The 13710-nt window shown below is 43.2% G+C and overlaps 1 protein-coding gene across 2 annotated transcripts in view; it reads left to right on the top strand.

Moving 5' to 3' along the window:
* LOC139913075 (rho guanine nucleotide exchange factor 10-like protein) overlaps positions 1 to 13710 on the top strand; it is a 43530-nt gene that overhangs the window by 12073 nt on the left and 17747 nt on the right. For both annotated transcript variants that reach the window (XM_078288118.1, XM_078288119.1), the window contains 7 exons: positions 2887 to 3057; positions 3657 to 3802; positions 4788 to 4954; positions 6136 to 6251; positions 7090 to 7217; positions 11329 to 11429; positions 13091 to 13212. In XM_078288118.1, coding sequence (XP_078144244.1) covers positions 2887 to 3057; positions 3657 to 3802; positions 4788 to 4954; positions 6136 to 6251; positions 7090 to 7217; positions 11329 to 11429; positions 13091 to 13212 — 951 coding nt within the window. The remainder of the gene's footprint in view (positions 1 to 2886; positions 3058 to 3656; positions 3803 to 4787; positions 4955 to 6135; positions 6252 to 7089; positions 7218 to 11328; positions 11430 to 13090; positions 13213 to 13710) is intronic.

The raw sequence follows: 13710 nt of genomic DNA, 5'->3' as shown, positions 1-13710 counted from the left end.
ATTATTATTATTATTATTCTCTCCAGTGAATCGCATTTTTGAGGGGCTAAAGCTGCTCGAAAGCTCACCAAACTTTGCACATGCCTCACAAGTGCTGAAAAATTTAATATTTTATGGGTCTTGCGCATGGGTGTGGCAAAATGGCTCAATAGCGCCCCCTACAAAATTTCAACTAAATACCCCTCGCCGTACGTTTCACCTACATGTACCAAATTTTGTAGGCACATGTATCATGTCCAGATTTAAAAAAAAGGTCAATGGGTGCCATGACCTAAACCCAACAGGAAGTCAGCCATTTTGAATTTATTGTGGCATTTTTGGCCATTTACAGGGGTCATACTTTAACGAACTCCTCCTAGACGGTTAATCGGATCCACCTCAAACTTGCTCAGCGTATATAACACACCTTGACGATTACAAATTGGTAAATGCTTGAGTTTTCCTCGAACGGCGTGGGCGTGGCCTGGCGTCGAATTTCCATGTTACGCCACGAAACAGGAAGTGCTTTGTAACTCGGCCGTACATGGTCAAATCTGGCCCAAACTTCACATGTTTGATAAGTGTCATGGCCTCAAGACATCGACATGGCAATATTCAGTTATAGTCATAGCGCCACCTACTGGCAAAACAGGAAGTGGTTTGTAACTCCACTGTACATGGTCACATCTGCCCCAAACTTCACATGTTTGATAAGTGTCCCGGCCTCAACATTTCTACATGCCAATTTTCAATCACAGTCATAGCGCCACCTACTGGCAACACATGAAGTGCTTTGTAACTCCGCTGTACATGGTCACATCTGCCCCAAACTTCACACGTTTGATGAGTGTCCCAGCCTGAACACATCCACAGGCCAATATTCAGTTGTAGTCATAGTGCCACCTACTGGCAACACAGGAAGTGGTTTGTAACTCCACTGTACATGGTCAAATCTGCACCAAACTTCACATGTTTGATGAGTGTCTCAGCCTGAACACATCCACAGGCCAATATTCAGTTATAGTCATAGCGCCACCTACTGGTAACACAGGAAGTGGTTTGTAACTCCACTGTACATGGTCAAATCTGCCCCAAACTTCACATGTTTGATGAGAGTCCCAGCCTGAACACATCCATAGGACAATATTCAGTTATAGTCATAGCGCCACCTACTGGCAACACAGGAAGTGGTTTGTAACTCCACTGTACATGGTCAAATCTGCACCAAACTTCACATATTTGATGAGAGTCCTGGGCTGAAGACATCGACATGCCAATATTCAGTTATAGTCATAGCGCCACCTACTGCCAACACAGGAAGTGGTTTGTAACTCCACTGTACATGGTCACATCTGCCCCAAACTTCACATGTTTGATGAGAGTCCCAGCCTGAACACATCCACAGGACAATATTCAGTTATAGTCATAGCGCCACCTACTGGCAACACAGGAAGTGCTTTGTAACTCCACTGTACATGGTCACATCTGCCCCAAACTTCACATGTTTGATGAGTGTCCCAGCCTGAACACATCCACAGGCCAATATTCAGTTATAGTCATAGCGCCACCTACTGGCAATACAGGAAGTGGTTTGTAACTCCACTGTACATGGTCAAATCTGCACCAAACTTCACATATTTGATGAGAGTCCTGGGCTGAAGACATCGACATGCCAATATTCAGTTATGGTCATAGCGCCGCCTACTGGCAACACAGGAAGTGGTTTGTAACTAGGCTGTACGTGGTCAAATCTGCCCCAAACTTCACATGTTTGTTGAGACTCCCGGCCTGAACACATCTACAGGCCAATTTTTAATCATAGTCATAGCGCTACCTACTGGCAAAAGGAAATGACATGTTTTATACTGAAAATTCAGAGCCGCATCGACCGGTCGGTGTCCAGTAACGATGCCGCGGCTGCGGCACACCCCGACGTGCGCGAAGTGCGAGGGCCCGATCATCGCTGCTTGCAGCTTTCATTTTTGATTGAATTTCCTTAATAGAAATCTCAAAATCAATGTAGACGTGGATGTCTTTGATGTGATATTATATTTTAGAGGCGATAAAATGGGAAATTATTTGGTATATCTGATGCGGTTTTTGGAAAAATGATGAAAACAGGAAAAAACGTGTATAGGCGTACTTTTTCCTCATTCATACATTTCTACATAATGTGTTCTAGTGTTGAAATTGTCAGCTGTGTATGTTTATATAACCCAATTGCTCTGTTTTTATTTCTATTCTATTTTCCCTGCTAATTCCTCTTACTATTTGCTAGGGATTGGACGATATGTTTATCTCATGATACCATGCGATACGTAATATGCGGTTCACGATTCAATACAACCACGATACGATGTAATAAATAAGAGTTCAATGACAACAAAGTCTGACTGCAGAATTATGTTTATTTCTGAGAATAAACAAGAGAGTAATCTGAGAATAATAATAAGAATCTTTCTAACGTTGGCACTGTGAACAACAATGTAAACGACAATTTAAAAATGTCATTACAAAGTGCAGATAATATAATTTGGATGGAGAGCTTGTGAAATTGTGATGGTCAAGCGTCTCATTTGTGATTACTACAGCAGAATAACATGGAGCTAATATCACAATGAATGAATTTTTCTGCCCCACGATGCGTATTGTCACATTTTTGTATTGCGATATATTGAATTTCGATATATCGTCCCTACTATTTGCTGCTGCAATGACCCAGTTCCCCCGCAGGATCTTTAAAGTTCCATCTTGGTTAATAAGAATCAAAAAACCAGTCTAACCAACCAACATGTGTAGCCGAAACATTGCTAACATTGCCCTGAAACCTTTGTGCATGCAAATAACACGCATATCATTCAAGCGCGGAGTGTAGGTTTGCTTTAACATTATGCTGTGTTGTATCAGGACATGTTGAAGAACACGCCGAGGGCCCACCCCGACCGCCTGCCCCTGCAGCTGGCGCTCACCGAGCTGGAGACCCTGGCTGAGAAACTCAACGAACAGAAACGCCTGGCTGACCAGGAGGCCGAGATCCAGCGGCTGGCACGCAGCGTGGGAGACCGCAACCTCAGCAAGGTGAGGCATGACGCATCGCCACTGACATAACAAGGGGTTATGCAGAAAATGCAGGTTTAGTGTGATGTTACGGGCTGAGACAGTCACGATACGCGATATGGGGCTCATGGTTCAATACAACCACCATACGATGTAATAAATAAAAGTTCAATGACAACAAAGTCTGACTGTTCAATGACAACAAAGTCTGACACAAATCTTTCTAGCAATGGGATTGGCTTGCTAGAATGTAAACAACAATTTAAAAATGTCATTAAAGTGTAAATAATATAATTTGGATGGAGAGTTTGTGAAATTGTGATACAGCAGAATAAAATGGAGCTATAATATCACAATTCATTTTTCTGCCCCACGATACGTATTGTCACTTTTTTATTGAATTTCAATATATTGTACCATCCCTATAAATTACCACATTAGTTTTACCACTTTGTGCTTTTGCGGCACCACCAGTGTTTCCTGTAAGTCCAGTCTTGTGCCATGGAAGAGTCTGCAGGTTTTCGTTCTGACCAAACGCCACAGCGGCCAATTTCACCGATTGACACACCTTCAACCAGCGAGGAGGAACTAACCGGTGAAATCCTCTCTTGTCTCCCCAGCTGCTGAACTCAGAGCAGAGGCAGCTGATCCAGTGCGAGCTGCTGATGGAGACGGTTTATGGTGAGAAAGGACAAGTTCTTAAGTCTAAGGAGCGTAAAGTCTTCCTCCTCAACGACACCCTGATCTGTGCCAACGTCAACCTTAAGTGAGTCTCTCCTGGACATTAAAGCTGCTTTATGTTCGCACCAAACTTTGTCATGCGTTATGACTTACGACTGCCTCAAAAATGATTCTCAAATGAATGGATCACAATGCATCCTCATGCATCTTGAATTTATGAATAATCACTTGCTCCAGAAACAGTCAGGGGGAATGAGTGTTTGGGCCTTTCATGTTGATTCCAAGAGACCTGACCCATTTCGGATGGTAATTCCCTACATTTGCTGTTGCTATTGTATGTGCTGCATCCAAGATGTTGTTGTATATGCAGTTACTCTTTTTAAGCAACTGCACCTACAGTCCATGGCCCAACATTGCATTTCCACTGCACTGCATTGCACTATATCTATGTGTCTATAAGTGTGTCTGTGTTATGTCATGTTTTTTATGCCCAAAATCAAATTGCCCTTCAGGGATTAATAAAGTTGCATTGTATTGTATTGTATTGTGTAGGGCAAGTCTAAGGTGTTAAGCTGATAAGAACAGATTCCACAGGTTTCATGTATCAAAATCACTGTGGTTTACCTTGCCAAGTCTCTCACATCTGAGATGGATGCAATATATGTTTTTTGTGGACTATTCAAATGGTTCCATTGCCTCAACCAAGCTTAAAATATGTCACAGAAGATTTTTTAAAGACTTTTCTACCAAATCCTGATGGGGACTTGAACAGAAATGTGAAATCTGTTAAAACTGCACTAGGTCCAAAGGTCCAAATAGCAAGAGGTAACTGATAAACTGATGAAATATTTGAACTAATATCCAGAAATCCTGTAGGGTGTCAGTAATCTGCACAAAGCACGCTCATGTTTACCAACCTGGTCAGTCTGTGATGCTTTATACCAAAGATACCAAAGGGATAAGAGAGGCAAAAGTTGCAGCCTCACTGTGATTTATGCTGAAAAGAGGCTGGATTTGGACTTAACAATCTTTCCTAGTGTGGCTGTAATGTACATGTTTTTGTCCACTAGGGGTCCCCCTGACATCAGCAGCCTGGTTCCTATTGGTCCGAAGTACACGGTGAAGTGGAGCGCCCCCCTTCTGCAGACACAGGTAGTGGAGGTGGGACAGGAGGGCTTCCAGAGCGTCCAGCTGGGCAGCACCGCCAAGCGCCTCAACTCCACCTCCAGCATCACCGGTAAAATAAAAACCCCTACTCCGATTTGTCATTTCCCATGTTTGCTCTTTACCCTTCACCTACAGACAGCTGAAAATGCCTTTTTAAATAGTTAGTTCACTGAGAACTGTGAACCAAAATATTACATATAAAGGCTATATACTGTATATATGAGTCAACCGTATTGCAGCACATTCAGACAACCTGCAGTGATTCAGACTGGCTGTGGATGATGTCAGTAAGTTGTTGCTGTGGAATGGATGAGGCTTTCTGTTTCCCACTACCATTACTGCAGGATGGGCTGGTCAGTGGCGCTGTAGCAAAAGGACACACACACACAGCTTATGCCAACAATGCAAATAAATCCAGATGAACATAAATAATATGCAGATGTAAGGGATTTACCAGCTACATGGTATGCCAGCTTAGCTTTAGCGATCATTTGCAAATACACCCCAAACACACTAATGCAAAACTACACCCACACACACGCCCATCAACACACCAAGTTGTTTTTCCAACTCATACCAAGCTAGTGAGAGTATGCTTTCACACACCTCTGCACAAATCACTACTTATTTAGTTCCATAGCATCTTCAATCCCCAACGGAGTGTTAAAAGTGGCAACATGTCTTTTCCTCAGGGGATAATCTCCTCTGATGATGGTTGATGATGATGATGATGATTGTGGTGGTGAGTTAGATGTGAGCTAGCGATTGAAGAGGGGCTTGAAGTTCAAATTCTTAAGTGCCGCCCATCAGAAGCAAAAGTCAAGTTTGATGGTGTTTTACAGAAGGTGGTGAACAAAAAGTTCTTTGCAAGAGCATTCTTCTCTCTAATGCCAAGATTACCATACCAACAAATAATAGTATAAAATGGGGTCATAAGGAAACTGGAAAGGAGATAACGGAGACACTGTTGTCATTTTTTACACAACATTTCAGTGTTGCAATCACATTTCAAACTATTCAAGTCAATCATGGTGTATCATGGTGCATCTACCACCTGACCCTTAATCAAGAGTTGAGTCTCCTCACATCCTCTCCAGCATAGTGAAGCACTCTTGTAAACTGTGCTGTTCCTTCATGTATAATATCTCTCCATTTAGTTGGGTCTTGTACCATCCCTTCCCACCCATGTATTATTAGATTTGTGTCACGCAGGTGCAAAGGTGGTAGTGATGGGACTGTACTCATTTGCAGGTAAAGTGTTCCTCGGTCCTCCCAGACTGTACCAGGAGCTGGAGGAGCTGCAGCATGACCTGGCTGTGGTGGAGGAGGTCACACTGCTGGTGGGCACGCTCAGTGGGACATACCAGGTAGCGTTCCTTATCGCCTTAAAGAGTAACTAAACCCCAAACCCAAATTTGTGGTGAAGCCTGACATCGAATGGTGAAAAGTAGGGTACTGGCCTTCTGCTATTGGCTGGTCTTTGGTGGCAGCTGATGTCACCACCTGTTGTACTCTATAGAAGGTGACATCACCTGGCACAAACATCAGCCAATAGCAGAAGGCCAGTTCAGTACCCTACTTTTCACCATTAGATGTCAGGCTTCACCACAGATTTGGGTTTGGGGTTTAGTTACTCTTTAAGTCCATAGTGTGGACTTTGGAACATAGAACTGTATTGAAGCTTTCTTCCTTTTTGAACTAATTCATCCTTTGCCTCTAGCACCTTTCGAACTTTTCTAAACCGTGCGGTAGTGCTACTCATCAGACAGAGTTACTGAGTAATATACAATTAAAATATTAGTAATTATCAGTAGTTACCAGTCATTCTAATGTTATTAGAATTCTAAAGAGTCATGATAACAAAAGTACTTTTTTATTGGTGGAAATCGTTCATTTTGTTGGTTTTATTTGAAATGAATAAATCATTCCCTACACTTGACTACAGGTATTCCTTGTTGAGTAAGGGTTTATCAACAAATCCCGAGTTATCAAGTAGTATTTAAGTTCCCAAGTAGTATTTAAGTTCCAAAGTAGTATTTACCATTTGAAAGCTGAGGTGAACAGTATGTTCTAGTAGTATTTACCATTTTCAAGCAAGAAGCTTGAATGTACCATCTTTTCCACAGGACATGAATGTAGCAAAAAACAATGGACTGGTCTATCTCTCATCTCTCATCTCCCTTCATTGCCTTCTGTCTCTTTCAGAACCTCAACACCACGGTGTCTCAGGACTGGTGCCTGGCTCTCCAAAGACTCATCCGCCTGAAGGAAGAGGAGATCCAGAGCGCCAACAAATGTCGCCTACGTCTGTCTATACCAGGGAAGCCTGACAAGTGAGTGTCAAAGGAGGTTAATACAAGGCCAAAAGATAGGCTCGGGTGATATCCAAAATTGACGTGGTGGAGAGGCTTGCGTACTCCAGTGACCCTGAGAGCTATGCCGGATGGGGTTTTATAGCCCTGGCAGGTTCAACCAAACCGGACAGGTCAAGGGTGAGGAGGCAGACGAAGCAGTCCCCGGTCCTCCAGGTTGGGGGTTGGGCGTGGGGTTAACTACCCCACCCTGGAAAAAGGTGTGAGTTACAGAAACTTTGATGAATGAAAACCAAATCACACACCTGGTTGAAGAAGGTGCCCCAGCGATGGGGACTATGATGCTTCCCAGCCAAACCCACAAGGGCGCTGGGAAGCCGACACACCTTCTGACGGGACCAGGCTGGCAAGGCTGCCATAATTGCCAAAGAAATGGTGCGCTACAATCTCTCAGTCCTGGGCTTGGCAGAAACAAGATGGACACAGTCGGGGGAGGTCAAATTGGCCAGTGGGCAGTCCATTATCTACTCCGGACATGAAGACGAGGGAGCGAAGCATACAGAGGGAGTGGCCATCATGATGACGAAGGACACCAGAAAGGCTCTAACTGCATGGAAACCCATCAACTCTCGCCTCATCTCCGCAACCTTCAAAACCAACAACAGGAGAGTGAAAGCCCACATAATCCAATGCTATGCACCCACCAACGATGCAGATGATGAGGTCAAGGCCAGGTTCTATGACAGCTTGAACCACCTACTCGGTAGTATTGGAGCCAGAGACCTCACTATCCTGATGGGGGACTTCAATGCCAAGATTGGAGGCCAAAATGAGGGATATGAGGCAGCGATGGGAAAACATGGAGTGGGGAAAATGAATGAAAATGGCGAGATGTTTGCTGAGACCTGTGTCAACAATAATCTAGTGATTGGGGGAAGTGTATTCCCCCATAAAACAATCCACAAAACAACTTGGGTGTCACCAGACCATGTCACAGAAAACCAAATTGACCACATTTGTATCTGTAAAAAGTTCAGAAGGTCCATGGAAGATGTCAGAACAAGAAGAGGAGCAGATGCAGCTTCAGATCACCATCTCCTGGTAGGGAAATTCAAGCTGAGGCTGAAGAGACATCACCGAGCCAAAAGTCAAAGAGCGAAATACAACACCGAATACCTCAGCAATGCTCGAGTGGCGAAGAAGTTCAAGGATATCCTCTCAAGGGAAAACACAGAGCTACAGCTGAGGAGGGTGGAAGGATGGACAATAAACGAGGAGTGGGAACACCTAAAAGCTGCTTGGAGCTCAACCTGTGAGGAGGCCTTAGGGAGAAGGACCCAAAAGCACAAGGAGTGGATAACACCAGAAACCCTCAACATAATCCAACAGAGGAGAGAGTTCAAAGAAAAAGTGAACAACTCAAGAACAAGAGCTGAAAAGGCTTTGGCCCAAAAGGAATACAACAGATGCCACAAAGAAGTGCGAAAGAACATCAGGAGGGACAAGAGAACACAGGTGGAGAGGCTAGCCAAGGAGGCAGAACTTGCGGCGACTCAAAGGAACATGAAGGAGTTATATACCATCACAATGAAACTGTCTGGGACATATCCACATAGTAATAAACCAATTACAGACAAGAACGGCCAACTGCTTTCAACCCAGGAGGCGCAGCTCGACAGATGGGTAGAGCATTTCAAAGAGGTCCTAAACAGGCCACCATCAGCAGAACAGCCACATATTCCTAAGGGCAGGATACCACTACAAATCAAGTGTGACAGACCAACAAAAACAGAAATAAAGGCTGCAATCAAGCAACTGAAAACTGGCAAGGCTGCTGGCCCTGACAATATTCCACCTGAAGCCCTTAAAGTAGACATAAACTCATCAACAGACATGCTCTACGGCTTCTTTGGGAGAATTTGGGAAGAGGAAAAGACACCCACAGAATGGGCAGAGGGACACATTGTGAAACTGCCAAAGAAAGGTGACCTAAGAAAATGTAACAACTACCGAGGGATCACACTACTTTCTGTACCCAGTAAAATTCTCAACCGGGTCATCGTCAACCGTCTCCAGGAAGCTGTAGATAAGAGGCTCCGGGACCAGCAAGCAGGATTCAGGAAAGATCGCTCATGCACAGACCACATAGCAACACTACGCATCATCATTGAACAGTCTATTGAATGGAACACGTCCCTGTACATCAACTTCATTGACTTTGAGAAAGCGTTTGACAGCTTAGACAGGACAACACTATGGCGCCTAATGGACCACTATGGAATTCCCACCAAGATCATAAACTTAATCAAGAACTCGTATGATGGAACCTCATGCAAAGTCATGCATGCAGGCCAGCTCTCCCAGAGCTTTAATGTCAAGACGGGCGTTAAGCAGGGATGTCTACTTTCACCATTCCTGTTCCTCCTGGCAATTGACTGGATCATGAGGGAAACAACTGAAGGGAAGAGAAATGGGATTCAGTGGACAATGTGGGAGCAGCTGGATGACCTTGACTTTGCGGATGACATAGCTCTCCTTTCACACACACAGATACAAATGCAGGAGAAGACGGACAGACTCTCACAAGCTGCGACAAAACTTGGTCTTACACCCAATACAGCAAAGACACAGGTGATGAAGATCCACTCCAAAACCAGCAAACCTATCCTCATGCACAGCACTGCCCTAGAGGAGGTAGAAGCATTCACATACCTAGGCAGTGTTGTGGACACCACCAGACAGATGCCGACATAAAAAGCAGGATCAATAAGGCTAGGGTGGTGTTTAACATGCTCAGGAAGATCTGGAGCTCAAAACACATCTCAATCAACACCAAAATACGCATCTTTAACTCCAACGTGAAGCAGGTGATGCTGTATGGAGCAGAGACATGGAGAACAACAAAACACACAACAAACAGGCTGCAAACATTCATTAACACCTGCCTCAGGAGAATACTAAACATCTGGTGGAGAGACAAAGTAAGCAATGTGGACCTGTGGAAAAGAACAAGCCAGGATCCCATTGATTTACAAATTCGAAGGAGAAAGTGAGTTGGATTGGACACACCCTCAGAAAACCTGCCACAAACATCACCCGACAAGCCCTGAAATGGAACCCCCAAGGAAAAAGGAAAAGAGGTCGCCCCAGGAACAGCTGGAGAAGAGGTGTCCAGGCAGAAATGTCTGGGAGGGGGCTCAACTGGGGTGATCTCGAAAGAACCGCCAACAACCGAGTGAAGTGGAGGACATTTGTCAATGGCCTATGCTCCCTAGAGGAGCAAAGGGCTTAAGTCAAGTCAAGATATCCAAAATTGAATATCGCGATACTGTCCCGCCAAAATATCGCGATATATAATATTATCGCGGGGGAGGGTGTTTTTTTTGGGGGGAGATATTTTATTTTATTTCTTCCAAATTACATCGGGAAATATCACGATATTCACAAAATATCGCCCAAGCCTACACAGCGACAATGGGGTTCAATTGTAGTCCGTCAATGAACGCGTTTTATCAGGCAGAGGTGTATAGACATCTGATTGTGGTTGTGTGTAGGGAATCGTAATTGTAATCAAAACAAACCATTTGGTCTATTCTTTGCTCATTTCTTTTTGAATTACATGCAGCAAATAATACACATCTGCAGCTGTTCCATATTCTTACCCTCAGCAGAAATGTTACCATATCTGCCTATCTTCCTTGCATCTAAAATGACTGGTCTGCATATGGCCAATTAAAGATTCATTGGCCATTTAAATCTATATTTTATTCACATAGACTGATTTCTCAACAAAAATAAGATGACTTTGACTCTAGTTACCAACCGTCCCTTACAATATGAATTTGTTCCATCATAAAGTGAGAAATGTTTTGCTCCTTGATGAAAAAATATGGAATGCAGTTTATTAGTTGTTGGTTTTGATCCAATATTTCCCAACATTACGAATGGAAACCAACCTTTACCAATCCCCAAATCCTTGTAAAAGGATTTTTTAAGTGTCACATCCTGTCGGTCCTTCTACCAAAACATTAATGTGGGTATGCACGTAAACATGCATGTCTGTGTGCTTGCATATACTATATGTATGTGTGCGCATATATATTTCAGGCCCACTGTACATTTTGCCAAGCAGGTCCGGTCGTCCAGTTAGCTTCATGGTGGTCTTCAACACTCCCAGCCCCCTCAGTAAGATCTCCTGGGTGAACCGGCTCCACCTCGCCAAGATAGCTCAGAGTAAGTCCAGCACTCTGCCTGTCATTAAACATTGTTCATAATAATAACAGATTTGTGTCTGGATGGCACCCTTCAGCATCTGTTTTGTCACTGATGTTTACACTTTGTAAGATAGAAAATCATCCAGCTTTCTGCATTTCTTCTCCACCCCTGATGGTCAAATCTTGGCAGATTTCAATTCAGGCAGCATTTCTTTTTATTATATATATTTGGGGAGATGTATGCATTTGGAACTAGGATGTGACCAATATGGGATTATGAGAATCAAGAAGCTGCCGATAGCCGACACTTCGATATTAAATATCTTTAAATTTCACAATTGTGATGCTAAAAACAGAATTTAATTCTTGGCAGTGTGGAAAAGCTTCTGAACAGCATTTAGACCATGGGACACTAGCACGTCAATGTGAGTGTGTGTGTGTGTCCTAGTGAATGTATATGCTACTTAGAGGTATTTTTCCATGTGCACATGACCAATATTTGAGTGACAGGAGTCTATGTGAAAGGCTATAAGGACAACAGGGAGCTATTTACACTGGTTAATTATCTCAGCATTACTGCTATCCTGGCTGAAGCATACAGATGTATTGAGTAAGAGAGCAAAGATGATAAACTATAGGAACAAGTCAATGCAGATTCATCATAGTATAATAATGATAATAATCAGACTTGCACCTTACAATATGAGGGCTCATAAGGGAAGACAGATATTTGGCACTGGAACAGGCTACCTTTGTGTTGAACAGCATGCCAACCGTCAATTGTTCTCACCCATTCCAAGCCAAAAGTTTTAATTTGAATCTTTATTTATTTATTTGTTATTATATTTTTTTAGTCTTTACCCTCAATTTCAACAATGTTGTCTAGCTTTGTGTAGTCTATCTGCTAATCCCAGACTTCTGCATTTGTTGCATTTGATTGAACCAGACTTTAGCCCTATCCGACACGGGACTAATATTACCTGAGGACGTCCAGTCATTTCTGATAATTGCATACAGCATGTGTGATGTTAATCCTGTGCGAATCTGCCGCGTCTGTAATTTGTAAAGTAAAAATGATGTATTTTGGTGAAGACCGAGGTCCCTGGATAATCCTAATCCCGCGCAAATCGAACTCTTGGGAATTTCAGCCGTAATTTGTTTTTTTATTCGTCTAATAGATGTACAATTTTATATCTTTCGCCTGTCATGAAAAATGGAGGCAGTAGTAGAATCTATAGAAGAAGGTTTTGAATGCATTTTCTAGCAAACGTCAGGTTTTGCTTTGCTAAATCAGGAATGATGAATTGTAAAATCTTGACCTTATACAGTATCCAGAGCACCGGTGATTTCAGTGAATTGCATTATCCTGTGTGGTTGTGTTTCATGAAACGCCGACATTGGGGGATGATTCATTAATGTAATAGGTCCCCACATAATAGTAGTCCAGTGCTAATAGGGCTTTTGTCAAAAGAACGAGTAAGAGTAGTCATCCCTTCTCTTTCATCCAAGGTAACTTGTAAAGAAAATCTAAAAACAAAGGATAAAAAGAATTTGAACACACCACTCTTTCTCAACTGTCACTCAGTTATGTGTGTCTGCATCTCTAAACGTGTGTGTGTGTGTGTGTGTGTGTGTGTGTGTGTGGTGTGGTGTGGTATGGTTTATCCTTTGCCCCGGCAGGAGAGGAGAACACCCCGGGATGGGAATGTGCTGAGGATGACAGCAAGACAAAAGCTCCACTGTGGTGTCCGCTGTTGACCTGCCGATTACCCATTTTCTCCACCAAAACACAGCCGCCTAAGGTGAGTGGTGGTGGTGAAGTTCCTTTTTATTAACATTTTCTGTAAGGCATTTCTGCTTTATTAGACAGTATGCAGAGGAGGGTGAAAGGAACAACGAGAGAGCAGTAAGGGTGCTGTGTAGTTTAGTTTCTTGTCTTGTGTAGTTCATCTGTAGTTTACTGTCCTTTCCTTTATAAATACTGCCCATTCAGCATGTCAGTAACAAAGGTTAATGGGAATGCTTTGGCATGAATAAGTTTTGATATCTGGAAGTCCATGCAAAAAATGGCCATTTCAGCCATCAGATGGTGAGCACTTGTTTCTATATACAGTATATGGCTGAAAAAGCCCCCCCCCCCCTTGCGAACCTCAATCCTCTGAATCGTCTTGGTCTCTTGTTTCTGCATGGCAAATTTCACGAGGCTGTGATTATCCCAGACGTCACAGCAGGTCATTGTATACACTGGTGTAAATTATGAAGGTAAATATGTTGCAAAATGCAAGAGCTTGTAGACTTGA

Source organism: Centroberyx gerrardi, chromosome 14, assembly GCF_048128805.1.
Source record: "Centroberyx gerrardi isolate f3 chromosome 14, fCenGer3.hap1.cur.20231027, whole genome shotgun sequence".
NCBI classification, from domain to species: Eukaryota; Metazoa; Chordata; class Actinopteri; order Beryciformes; family Berycidae; genus Centroberyx; species Centroberyx gerrardi.
Note: the sequence above shows the minus strand (reverse complement) of the source record. Positions and strands in the feature narration are given on the sequence as shown.